General features: G+C 42.1%; 1 protein-coding gene across 16 annotated transcripts in view; it reads right to left on the bottom strand.

Moving 5' to 3' along the window:
* Window positions 1-13,985, bottom strand: part of LOC125264325 — a 146,660-nt gene that overhangs the window by 62,544 nt on the left and 70,131 nt on the right. For 8 of the 16 annotated variants that reach the window (XR_007184060.1, XR_007184064.1, XR_007184063.1 and 5 more), the window contains exon 3: window positions 13,281-13,418. Coding sequence is in view for 8 of the 16 variants with exons in the window: in XM_048183564.1 (XP_048039521.1) it covers window positions 5,808-7,280 (1,473 nt within the window). In the remaining 8 variants the exon portion in view is untranslated. Of the gene's footprint in view, window positions 1-648; window positions 13,419-13,985 lie in introns of those variants that run through there. The other 8 variants (XM_048183565.1, XM_048183568.1, XM_048183566.1 and 5 more) reach the window with 2 other exon arrangements.

Below are 13,985 nucleotides of genomic sequence, written 5' to 3'. Positions count from 1 at the left end.
TGTCATTGTTCAGCTGAAGTCAGTTCAGTGTTGATTCACTTACATTGTAAAGACCATCAATTATTATGTAAATTACTGTAATTATTTTCCTCTATAAAGCAGTTCTGCAGAAAACAGTGATGTCATCATCTAGGCTAGCTTAGTTCAGTTCTCATCCTATAATGTCAGTACTGTCAGATCAATAATATTGTTGAATATTATTGAATATTGTTGAGGACATTTTCCACATCACAGGCAATGTCATCCCCTTGCCAGGCAAAGGGAAAACCTGTGCCGGATCCAGCCTTGACAGCCTTGTCTCCACACCCCTTGCTCTTTCTCCTCATCATCCTCTTACACATACTCTTCCTCCTCTACTTTTCAGATTGTTTCCATCTATTGTTGGTATCATCATTCAGCACCTGTGTCACCTGTGCACTCTGAACTGACCTATATTTTATACAGTTGATTTGATCACATCATTAGAAATAAGTGTGAATAATTTTGAGTCACTGTGTTTAAAGGATGACAACTGTGTTGTAGTTGTGTTTAACTTTTGCCACATGTATTTACCATTTTGCAACACAGTGCAAAATGTGTTTTAGTGAGTAAGAATGTGTTTAGAGTTTTGCAAAAAGAGTGGATGAGATTTGCAAACAGTGTCTTAACTACCTGAACTTGTTTAAGGTTTTGCCTACAAAGTGACTGATTCGACAAATGGGTTTAGGCCACTGAGCATTGGGTTCAGAGAATGGGGTTTAGTGTTTTAGCAATTGTGAAATACTGTAATATTAGTTTGTTTCTCAGTTCAGGCCTCTTGAACAGTGGCTACTCAGACGTTTGATTATCAGCATTAAAGATAACCACACGCTCATTACAATAGCTGTACACATTGTGAATAGTGCTTTTGAAAAATATGCTTTAAATCAAGCAGCATAACGAGCTGTTTTGTACAGCTAAAAATAACTGGAAGTAAATGACACTGGAAACCAGACACATTAAATTTACAAATGGCTGCGCCCGCTCTTACCTATAAAAAGAGTTGGATAACAGCTGCTTTGAAAATTTTAGTTGGAAGTTTGTCTAACAATTTTAAAAAATTCAACTATTTTTTTTTTTTTTTTTTTTTTTTTCAGAATGTTCATAGAATGTTCAAAAGTATAATTCCCATAATGTTGCAAAATGGAATGTTCCCTTAACTTTCACATAACCAAGAAAAAAAAAAAAAAAAAACTGGGCTATTTGAACATTTATAGAACAATAATTCATAGAATATTGTTATAATTTGTTTGATTGTTTGTTTATTATTTAACGGCATGCGAGATACCTTGGTATATTCATAGCGAGAATGAGAATTTTTTTTTTTTTTTTTTTTTTAAAGAAAAAATTAAATCAGGTTTTTAAATTTGATATTAGATAAAAATTCTAAAACTAAATCAGGTCTTACTTCATTCAAATCTTTTGATAAAAGTCAACAGAAAAATAAAGAGCTCTAACAGATTTCAAACTAACACAATCCATCAAAATATGCTTCAGTGATAATTTTCAGAATTTAAATGCTTTTATAACTTAGTCCATGAAGACTGTCATAATAGCCAGTGCAAAATAAATTAAATAATTATAGAGTGCACCTATAGGTCTGAACCACTTTGCAACTTAGTTCTTCCTCAAACCCAGTACACCTTGTAAACTTTTTTTTTTTTTTTTTTTGTGTACAATACAAATCAATACGAAACTGCAACTAGTATTAAGACCCATTCACACCAAGAATGATAACTGTAAAGATAAATAGAACAATAAATGTATATAGCTGTCACGACTCCAGCAGGGACTCTTATTGTGATATTTTGTTTTGTTTCATTTAGTTCCTGTTTCCCTGCTCTGTTTAGCTTCAGTTTCCTGGATTAGTGATTATGTCCTCGTTTGTTTCTATGGTCACTTATATTGCACTTAAATTGCACCTGTCTTTCATTATGATTGCCTTGTATTTTTACTACCTGTTATGTTCAGTCCTTTGTCGGTTGTCGTTTGTAATTAATTGTGGTAGCGTTTCTCCTACGTTTATTCCTATGTTCTCCTGAGTGTTTGGATTACTAATACACACTAGATCAGAAGCGCCACGTCTTTAAAATAACATTTCAGAATCCTGCATTATAATTGTCTTATAAATCATATATTTTAATATTAGAAACAGTGCTAATAGTATAAATTATATTCCAGATATATTATATATTATTTTAAGCTTAATGTATGATTCTGGATAAATAATTCATCCAGATGATTTATGCTTCTGATTCTCCCAAGATTCTGAAAACAAAACATTAGACAATTAAACAAAATAACATATAATTTACTTGACTAAATGTTCTATTTAATGTTATAAATGAGTCAATATAAATGTCTAAAATGTTATAAATACATATATTAAAATCAATCATGACTCGGTGACTTGGTGACTGAAAAACCAACTATCCAACAACGCCAATGCTCATTGGCCGGCGACAGCCTATGACGTCATAGGGGCGCGACCCGGATGTATAAAAGCGCGCCCGCGGGAGCAGTCATTATCCATCGTCTTGAAGGGACTGCCCAGCAGGCCGCCTGAAGCATGGCAAAGGAACGCAGAGTCTCGTTCCCTGTTCTCAGGGAACTATGGTTACATACATAACCTGAGACGTTCCCTTTCGAAGGGAACTCAACTCTGCGTTGCCACGCTTTGGGGAACGATATACCAACGCCGCCATGATTAAGGAGAGTGCCTCCCAAAAAATATGGCTGAAACAAAGGTCTCAAAGCAGTCCTCGAACTGCTCAGCAACTCCCCCTCAAGTCACACCAGGCTGTCAGTGACAGCATTCCCTTTGGCCAACAGCCCAAGCTGAACTTCCAAAAGGCTTCTACCTTTCTCTTTCAACAAATAGAGCCTAAAGAAATCGCTAAGGCGTCCGGGACCCACTTTCCCGAATGAAAAAGTGGTCCCTTTAAGGGAATGTGGCCAAGGAACCAAAGGGAACCTCGGCCAGCCACTCTTGAGGGGAACGGGGTCACCCTCATTGCCACCAGGGAGGCCGACCTGGTCTTCTAGGGGAACAGACTTAGTCCAGGCCAACCCTGTCTGAATACAGAGCCTCTAGAATGCATTCTTGAAGAAGAAAATAGGTAAGAGTGACTGCAGAAAGGCAGAAACCAGCTCAGACCCACGCGTAGAGACGGGCATCCTGGAGAGCAGAACTCAGCTGAATGCTATGAACCCTCATATCGAGGGGAGATAATCCGCTCACCTAGGATCTACCCAGTGCTTAATTAACGCACTGAGGAGGCTGTGCGCTGAAAACCCTGAAAGGGGAGCACAAACCAGCCTAGGGCTGATTCTTAAGATGGGGCCTGATGAAGACCTAACCATCATAACCAGCTTAGGGAGCTAAGCACTATTACAAAACCCAACCCCAAGGGGGAAGCGCAGAGCTCACCTAACAGGTAGACTATGCCAAGAGCACATAACCATGGAGGCCCGGGAGGGACTTACAACATGACAACAGAAGTACACTCCAGAAAACAACCCGTTTTATGGTAAAAACGCCTTTCTGAACACCTGTCTAACGTACAGAGACAGATAACTTCCATGGCAGCCATAGGAAAGCTGCACAGTGCTCCTTAATAATCCACCCAACACAATCCGACAAGCAGTGTACTCCGTAAAAAACACTTTTTACTCTTTAAACAAGAGGAGTACAGCGTACGCCAACACGTATTAAGGAAGGCCTGGAAGGCCTATAACCTCAACAAACACGTGGCATCAGCTCGTGGTAGTGTTTAGGTCCCAAGCCAGGTAAACAACCCGCAAAAGAGGGGGTTGAATCTACCACTTGGGCCCCTGGCCAGCGAAAGTGTATATGACTAGTTCTCAGGGAGAAATACACCCAAAACAAACACCAGTGTGTCCAAAAAAGGCGGCCCGCAGGCTTAGCATCCTCCAGGACACATGGCGTAAGTCTCGTGGCCATTTCCAGGAGCCTAAAGATCCAACCTAGGCGCTAGGTGGCTCTTAGCTCAACTAGAATCATCGACTCAGAGAGGCAACAATAGGCTAAACCAAACCTCAGTAAGGTTTCACTACTGTCATCTTATCCAAAGCCGCACAGAAAAACACAATCTGTGCCAACATGTAAACTAAAAAGGAGGCCTGAAGGGGCCTGCCGATTCAATGACACGTGGCTTCAGTTCGCGAATTTCCAGGGAACCAAGCTACAGGGAACCAGCTCTAACCCAATTAACTATGGGAAGCTAACTGCTACCTGTGCTAGGCTACACTTTCCAAACAGGCAAGTACCCTAAGTTATGTGACTAAAGGGAACCATACATAACCAACATGGCTTAAGGGAGGCTAGTTGAGCCTGCTACCTCAAACAACATGCTGCAGGGCCTGCAGACTGAAATCTATTATACAGCAGTATAAAACTATTGCTAACTAGAAGGAGGCTGAACAGTCTAGCCTACAATCACCGTTATATGCAATATAGTTGATAAACAGATAACTGAAAGGAAGCTGACAGATACTAACTTTACTCAAAAAGTGATCTAGCTACCCTGAGTATGCAATCCAACAGGTGATGCACTCAGTAACCCTGGGGAAAGGATTCACCAGCACTTACATAGAGGCCGCTTTTTAAGAAGGCCTACCATAATAAGCGGGTGCCCACCTGTGGCAGCATATCAAGCTCACATACCAAATGCAGGGCAAACGTCTAGAACTCAAAGGAAACTTTGAAATACATGCTATTTGACAGAGAGAAAAAATTAAATCATTGCTACAGATTCTCAAATCTGTTCCAAGCCTTAGAGGACAAAGCTAAAATGCTGGCAAGTCAACTCAAACTTGAAAATATCAAGTGGCTCGGAAGAAAATATTCTTTCCTCTCAGCATGAATGTTCTAGAGAGTGGGGCCTAGCAATACCAATAGCATAAACTTATCTACGCAAAGATAAGGGCCTACCACCTGAGAAACAGCATCAGGTCTCTAACAAAGCAATCTAAAACCTAGCTGTTACACTCATCGTTGCACCTACATAAGCAATGGGATAATCTGGGCAAAAAATTCAGCCACTCCCTCAGGAGAAAGCCAAAACTAAAATACATATGGGAATTATTTATACATACACCATACATACACTTAGTTCTAGCCTGGCCAAACAACATACAAGGCCTTTTCAAAATAACAGGCGCTATAATAAGCCTGATCTCTACCTCGAAATTTCAGATAAGAAATACAGCAAAGATCACAGCCATCGCGCTGGGCGGCCAGTTAGGACCGCCACAAACGCATAAACTGAAGTGATGAGCGCCAGCTCAAACTATACTGACAATAGTCGAATGGCAGAACATACAGAGAGAAAACTGAACAGCAGCCATTCTGTGGCTCGCTCAGTCAGTCTCAACACTCCAGTTTTTTGCCCAAAAAAAACCCCCAAATACATATTTACTGTTACACATTCAGGAAACAATACAGGAATAAAAACAAGGTCGAACATTTAAGCGATTAAATCAGACCTTGTCTTACCTTCCCACGGCTCGAAGACCAGAGATTCCTTCCACGTTCTTTCATAGTAGAAGAATGATATCTCCGGTTCCATAAGTCTACGAACCTTTTCACTATCAAGCCAGGAGGCGGGCCTTCAGAAAAAGTTTCATCATGGGCCGGCCACCGGCCTGACTGTTCAAAGGTGTTATCCTGAACGTGCACAGATTAGAAATAAAAACATATCCCGGGGGGACGAAGAAAAGGGGCGAAGGAAAGTACCAAATCCTCCCTCGCCAAGAGAGGGGAGCAATCAGTGGCGTTGATCACGCCGCTGATTGATCACCTCTCTCAAATCACCTCTCCTTTTCTTTGCATCCCGCCGCTTCTGAGACTTACTCCGAGGTGGAGGAGGTGCTCGAGCGGCGACACTGGATCTCTGACCCTGCCTCTGAGCCTCGGCTCGAGGTGGACCAGAGCCTCCCGGTTGTCTGGGCCCAGAATCGGACCTGAGCGGTATGCACTTCTTAAATGCTGCTGAGCGCGCCCTCGCCTCCCTAAACTTTCCAACGACCGCCTCAACGGAACCGCCGAAAAGTTCAGATGGCGAGACCGGGGCATCGAGGAGAGAGCCCTTCTCTTTCTCCCCGATGTCCGCCATGGTCAACCAAAGGTGCCTCTCTGTAGCCACCATAGCCGCCATCGATCTTCCAATCGAGGCGGCCGTTTGCTTAGTGGCACGGAGAGCCAAATCCGTGGTTTGGCGCAGCTCAGCCACCGCATCAGGGGACAAACCCTGCCCCTGATCCAGGTCCTTCAGCAGGTCAGCCTGGTATGCTTGCAACACCGCCATCGTGTGCAAAGCAGCACCAGCCTGGCCCGCAGCAGCATATGCTCTGCCGTTCAAACGGGATGTCATCTTAAGGGGTTTAGATGGCAGAAACGGAGCCTTCAGTGTCGGCGCGCTACCCGTGACGAGATAGTTAGCAAACGTCTCGTCAATGGGGGGCATCGACACATACCCATGCTGGCCCCATTCCTCTACATCAGCGAAATTCCCCCGCTGATGCAAATGAATCCTGGCCGAGTATGGGTTCTTCCATGCCTTCCCCACCTCAACATGTAGGTCGGGAAGGAATGGAAGGCTCACAGGAATTATAGGGTTGTGGTCGGAGAGAAACCGTTCGTCCAATCTGCCACGAACGGGCTCTTTCCTGACGCGCTGCCATGGCAGCTGCAGCCTGCCTGCAGCGTGTTCCACAACCTCCAATAATTCCACATATGCTGGACAGGGAGGCTTGGAAGAGAAAGAGGCAACCTCAGTCACTTCTCCCTTTTCCAACACCATCTCCTGCTCTCGGGGGCTCTCAGCCAGAAGAGCACTCGCTCCTGGATCCGATGATGTCAAGGAGATGGCATCATCGTCATCCAGAAGCTCATCCCCGCCAGCCGCCGCTTGAGGTTGAGAGACCGTGACACCTCTCTCAAACTTAGCGGCGAGCTCCACCTGCGACCCCCATGAATGCAGCCGCCGCTCGGCCTCAGCACGAGCAGGACCAGATCGTCCGGGCACAGGTGTAGACGTCTCTCCCCTTGAGAAGAGCGTCAGGCGGGAACGGAGCGTTCTCATGGGAAAACGCTCACACAGCTCACAGCCAGTGTCCTCAAACGCCGACCGTGCGTGCTCTTCTCCCAGACATAACACACATAGGGTGTGAGGATCCTCCGGGGTCAGAAACCTCGGACAAGGATCCGCACACTTCCTGAAACCTTTGCCCTCAGACATAGTTTCCAAGATACTCACAGTTTGAATTCAGAGAAGTCAGATAGTGGCAAGACACAGGCAGTCCCTGAAAGACGAAAAGATAATGACTGCTCCCGCGGGCGCGCTTTTATACATCCGGGTCGCGCCCCTATGACGCCATAGGCTGTCGCCGGCCAATGAGCATTGGCGTTGTTGGATAGTTGGTTTTTCAGACACCGAGTCACGTGTGACGTTCCCCAAAGCGTGGCAACGCAGAGTTGAGTTCCCTTCGAAAGGGAAACTGTTTGTGATGCTGTTTCAAATATGAGCACTGTTATCTCTGGGTCAGCAGCAGTGTGAAAGCATGTTTAAATATTCCAGTGTGATCGTAATTTCTAAGGTCTAATAGACACAACGGAATCATTGTTATTTAGCAATAGGATTGCGTGTGTGTTTGAATCGAGATTGCAATCTTTAACCGTTTAACCGAATAACCGTTAATACATATGGGCCTTTATATTTTTGTATGTCATATTTGAACCAGACCTCAAAAGTAACCCTGGCCCAGGCCCAAGTGCCCCCCCCCTCCACTTCCACACTCCATGGAGTTACATATAAAGTAACACAGCTGTTTCTCATAATAATATGATGAATTCTGCCAATACAGTACTGCTCTAGACAGCCAACTACCCCTCAACTGCTCTTCCCAGAGTTCAGCTGTTTCATCTGTCACACTGGTGCCTTAATTCTTCTGAATGTGATAGTGCTGTAATGTGGTCTTTGTGCTGTAATTTGCACACAGTGACTCCAGTGTTTGCAGCGGTCTGAGGAAGAGGAGAGTGATCTGTGAACGGCTCCTGGTCAGGCCTGCGTATCTGAAAGAGAGGCTTTGTCTGCCATATGCAGCAGTGCTGAAACCGAGCACTCACAGATTACAGGCTAAAAACTGCATGAGAAGCCCCTTCATTCCATGAAATGTCATTACGGCTCTGCAGTACAAACTGAACAGTGATATGGTCAGAGAAACAGACAGAAACATGGCAGCGGCATCTCCTACTGTCTGCTCTAACCTGAGAGAGGAACGTCAGACAAGATTATACGTCATATTATACGTGGGTCACAGGTGTGTGTGCGTGCGTGTGTGTGTTTGTGTGTACTGATATTTTGCAACAGCTTTAAATGTGGCCCATCCAGATTCAGAATGAGAATTAAGAGAATTTATAATGCTTGTATAATTAAGCTTTTAACATTGAATGTAATATAATTAATTTACAAATTACAAGCATGTATAAACTGAAAAAGAAAAAAAAAATGTAAATGATTTCAGTTTAGTGCGTCTGAGCAGTGATAAAAACAGGTCACATTCAGCAGCAAGTTTAGTGTTCATTCTGTTCATTTTACACCTTAAAAATGTAAAAATAAATAAAATCAAAACAACACGATCTTAAATCACATTCAAAGCAAAACCTATGGAGCTCTGAAGGTCTTAACTAAGGAGACTGTTTTTAATCAGTCATGAAAGAGGTGCAGAGAAATCCAGTGACGTTGAAGCTGTAAATTGGGATGTCTTCCATGAGCGTCTAATTGCACGCCTGCTGTTGTCAAGGCATGGAAGGTGACAGCAGGTGAAAGCCAGACGTGTTTTTTTAGGGGTCTGGAATTTAAATGTGCCCTCCTCGCTCTCTCTCACACGCAAACATGAGTGTAAGTGGCAATCAAGCTTCTCACGGGATAAGCGCGGTCTGCACTCATTCTCTCATTCTCTGCACGCATTCTCTCTGTCCCTGTCAGTTGTTGTCAGAGTGTCAGGTAGTTATTATGCCAGGAGCACCACGCCTGATTATTTATTTTGATTATTTATTTAAAAACTCATCCATTCCTCAAACCACCAAGGTCATTGTTTCACCAAACCGGTTCAAGTGCTCCAGCACGCGGTTGAAAGACACATTAATAGAGCTCTGAGTTCAGAGAAGTCTCCACTGAATGTACACATCAGGAAGATGTCTCATCATATGGCCGCTCATTTGATTCTGTTTTTAATGTATTTAAAGTATTTGAAAACCAAATAGCATCTGCTGATTACATCCAGCTTTTTCAGTGTGGTGGAGACTATAAAAAAAGTAATTCTACTCTGTCACAAGGAGACGTTCACCATAGCTTGATGCACTTTCTTTAGAATAATTGAAAGAGGTAAGTGCATATGGAATAGTGCAATGATAATAAACATTTATATTGCTGATTTATATGGAAAAATCTATAGGCTGGTTCCTACCATCACACACTGCAATAGAAATATATAACATGGACATGCATGATGGCACTGCTCTTGCCGAAATGTGTTTATTCATTACTTGGCCATTACATTAAAAACAGGCAATAGTGGAGATTTTTGTGAACAGCAAAACCTTTTATCTTAATCTCACAGAAGCATGTGAGCATGTATATGCTCCGGTTTCAGTCAACAGTGTGATGTTTCTCTCATCGAGTCTGAGCTTGGATGTTTCATAGAATAAAGCAAATATCTGTTTATATGGGTGCATGTATTTAATTATTTCAATATTGTATCTAAAATAATGCACTTGTTTTTCATCATCCTGGTGACTCTGCAAATCAATGCAGAGAGGTCGCTTCTACAGAACAGCGCTGGAGACCCGTCAATCCTCTAATTCAATTCAAAATCTATTTTCAATTCTTCTAAATCAATCCGCCTCAATCCAACATTGCACTCAATAAAGCTTCGGTCACAGTGTGTTCTGAAGATCTCCATCAGCATGTCTGTCCCACACGAGGACGACTCTCTGTGAAACATAGAAGTCAATCAATCCAATGAAAGCTTTTTAAGAATTTCACCAGTATGTGAATGACACGTTATCAAAAACCGCTACAGCAGATTGCACTGCATGAATACTAAAACTGGGCCATCACGTTCATTCTACTCTGTTAACTTTTAAGCATGTATTTATATGTTTTTTTCACATCAGTGGATACAATTACGTCAGTAAATAAGTGAGCTCTGCAGTGCAATAATATTGGAGGGGAACAAGGACTGCAGAGGAAGGCGGACGCCCACCGCAGTGCTGAGAGGGGGGACCGCTCCCTGTCTCCAAATGGAAATTAATCCCCCAAAAAACAAGCTCATCAGTATTCTACTCACACAGCATCCAAACATACAGGAGGGCGGTGGGAAGGGTGCAGAAAAGTCCTGACTGACTGTACGAGCACTCCCGACACCCAAAATCTGCCTATTCTTCCATCCTCCAACTTCATTGCTCACTATTTGTGTTTAGCAGCTTTTTAGAAACGACTGCCTCTTTTAGCAAGTCGTTTTTACCTTGAGAATCAAACAGGAATGACGGGCTTCCTTGTGTTTATCTGTCAGATGGATTTAAAGAAAAGCCAATCCACAAGAATAAATTATGTGGACATTATCATAACACAAAAAGCTCCATCCAAACCAGGATAAATTGCTTCATGCTTTCAGGCGCCTCAAATTGCCCATATGACAAGGTTTTTTTTTTTCTTTTTTTTTCCCCTTCTCTCTATGGACGTGAATATATTATTTCTGTCTTACACCTACATTTAAATGGGTGAAAGTGAAGTAACATGGCTGCATGCTACTGATACTGTACATGTCAACCAAACACGCTTCTTACACATGAGATTTACTGCCTCCTTTTATGTAAATTGGACTGAATTGCGGTGGGTGAACACTTGAGGGAGTTGGGGGAGGTTAATTGTGATTGGTTGACAGTTCTTTCTTTCTTTTTCTTTCTTTCTTTCTTTCTTTCTTTCTTTCTTTCTTTCTTTCTTTCTTTCTTTCTCTTTCTTTCTTTCTTTCTTTCTTTCTTTCTTCATATACTAGGATGATTTGATTTTTAAATTAGTTATTGCACAAATCAAAATAACAATTTTAGCTCTGATTTCTTGGTCACTGATGATACGAAAGTTTAACTCACCTTGTGTCTAATTAGCCACATTAACCACAAAAGAACTGCTTTGGCCACAAACACAGGCAAATAAAAAACTGTGCATCACTTATCGAGCCCAGATTCAATAGGTCAGAAATTTCAATCCATTTTCTGTTACATTTCTCAAAACAAGACTGTCTGACAGGGTAATGTGCCACAAATCCAAAAGAAATGTGAAATGTCCAAAATAAAACTTCCATCTAATGCATGCAGTTCAAGACTTAAGATGACATTTATAGGTGTTTGACCAGGGAAGCATCACTTATTACTGCTCAAACTAAGGCAATGTTCAGACTGTAGCTAAATGTGGTCTAAATCCGAATTTTTTTGCTCATATGTGGCTCAGATCTGTTTTTGTTATGACAGTGCGAACAGCACAAACCACAAGCAATCTGATCTTTTTGATTCTGATTTGGGCCACTTCCATATGTGGTCCTAAAACTGATACAGGTCAGATGTTTTGCAATGCAAGCTCAGTCTCATGTGACTTCAAAGATTCAAAGATTTTACATACCTGAATTTATCAGTACCGTTGCAACATTGTTTCAGAATGTGGTGTTGAAGTAAATCATCATAAATGTTTAAAAACTATACTCTCCTTTTTCGCATCCTCGTATTTGTTTTTTTTTTTACATTGCCTGTGCATAAATTCCCTGGCTTCCAGGGCAGACCACACAATAAATAAACACGTGACATCTTTTTATCTTTTCAATGGGGTCAGTTCAGGACCATGATCTATTCACGCTCGAATCTGATATTGGCCACAATTAAAACAACAATGTGAACAGTTATACAAAAACATTGGATCTGGGCAATAAATTATAATTGAGCACTAATGCTCACAGTGTGAACGTAGCCTTAGTGCATCATCCTGCAGTGTTTGTGCTCCAGATATGAATAATTCCTAAATGATCAGACTCCCCTTTTCACCTGGTGGACCAGGAAACAGCTGCAAAAATCCCGCTGAAGAAGGGACCTGAAATCACCGAGACTCAGGCCCTGTTTCCACTAGTGCGTTTTGTTTTAAACAGCGTTTTAAAATGAAAACGATCCTCGTCTACACTGATGTTTCCACAGCGTTTCAGAAATGATCTCCGTCTACACTACATGGCATGCACGTACAAGTGTAAACAGTTGCCTCTTGCGCATGTAGGTAGCTGCAATATTTTAAAAAAATGCATATATGAAATATAAAGTTTAACTGCACAATGGCTGCTAAAAATGACAACAAAGCCAGCAAAAATTGCAGTTCAGTCTCCATGTTATTGTTTTCACGGTCATCAAGGATACGCAGAGTGAACGTGGGCTGCCAAGCCATCGTTTTCAAAAGTCTGCATTTTGGTCCATATACACTTCAATGCAACTCCGGCGTTTTCAAACTAAAACAGGGTCTGCAGTCTGAAAGTCTCAGTTTTCAAGGTTTGAAAACACCGGCATAGTGTAAAAGACAGGCGTAACTGTAGCAAAACGTATGCGTTTTAAAATGTAAACGGGGCCTCACAACACCCTAGAAACCACAAAGCAACACACTAACAACCACTCAGAACACCATAGCAACCGCATAGCAACTCCCTGGCAACCACCCATAACTTAACATTGTGGTGCCAGCTACTGCACAGTGTAAGACTCTGAGCATCTGTCACGTCCTCAGCACATGCACACTGAGCTCAGATTAGCTGCCTTTAATTGCAGCCACAGACTGTGATGAGATCAGATGTAGACACTCCCTGTTCTGGAAGAGAGATTCAGGGAGTTACGGCTCGATGGCCCAGTGTCAAAGGGTGGAGAACACAACCACAGCCTCTCTCTCTCTGTGTGACTCTCTAACTGCCTACATTTTATTTATTGTGCGTCTTTTCAAATCTCCATTGGTTTGGACTGGAAATAAAACTGCAGATGCAACAGAGATAAAGAACAATGCAGAAGTGACATAACTGAGCCAAAGAGCACTAACACGCTCTATGTTTTTTTGCATTATTTAAATGTGAGATTCTTTTTCTCCTTGTGATAAATTATTTACATATCTCATGTAAGTAACAGTGTGACACATCATCACTACACAACCATCTCTTACATCATCCTTAACTCCTTTTCCGTCATATTTCAGCAATTCCCGGCTGTCAAAGTGCTGATGTAGGAGTCCGATGACTAACGCCATGTGGCTAATGAATCCTCCTCAAGAGAAAGAGTGACGAGTCCCGCAGATCAAACACTAAGAAAGAGAGAGAGAAAAATGTAAACAGAAATGTGCTGTTAGTGCCACTTTGCCATCATCGCGTCCCGTTTGAATGCTTAGCCAAGAATAACAATCCATAATTCATGAGCTGCCGTCTAGTCCACAGACACAAGTCAACGAAGCATTTATTATTCATTGGCACACACCTCACGTGATGAGATATCCAACAAATGGGTTTCAGGCCTGCTTTTTCTGTAAATCATTTATTTTAGTTTTAGTTTTGTTGTTGCTTTATTCTTCCCTGTTGTTGTTGTTATTGTTGTTGTTTTTTTGTTGTTGCATTTTTTTTATTAATGAAAAGGGAATTAAATCATCAACTGGCAGCAATTAACAGTGATTAACTGGTATTAGCATAAATATAGAGTGAATGAGCATTAGAAAAATGCCTTGTAAAGATTTCATTTCAAATTCACCCACTAAAGGCCTATTAAATCAGTCTAGCAAATTAACATACATGAATCGCAGCATACGATCATGAACTGCACATAACACCGTTTTCTGTGAATGGTATGGGTCAGAGGTCATGAGCAGCCTCTGCAGCTG

The sequence above is a fragment of the Megalobrama amblycephala genome, linkage group LG3, assembly GCF_018812025.1.
Source record: "Megalobrama amblycephala isolate DHTTF-2021 linkage group LG3, ASM1881202v1, whole genome shotgun sequence".
Taxonomy (NCBI): Eukaryota; Metazoa; Chordata; class Actinopteri; order Cypriniformes; family Xenocyprididae; genus Megalobrama; species Megalobrama amblycephala.
This window is presented reverse-complemented; position numbering and strand designations above follow the sequence as displayed.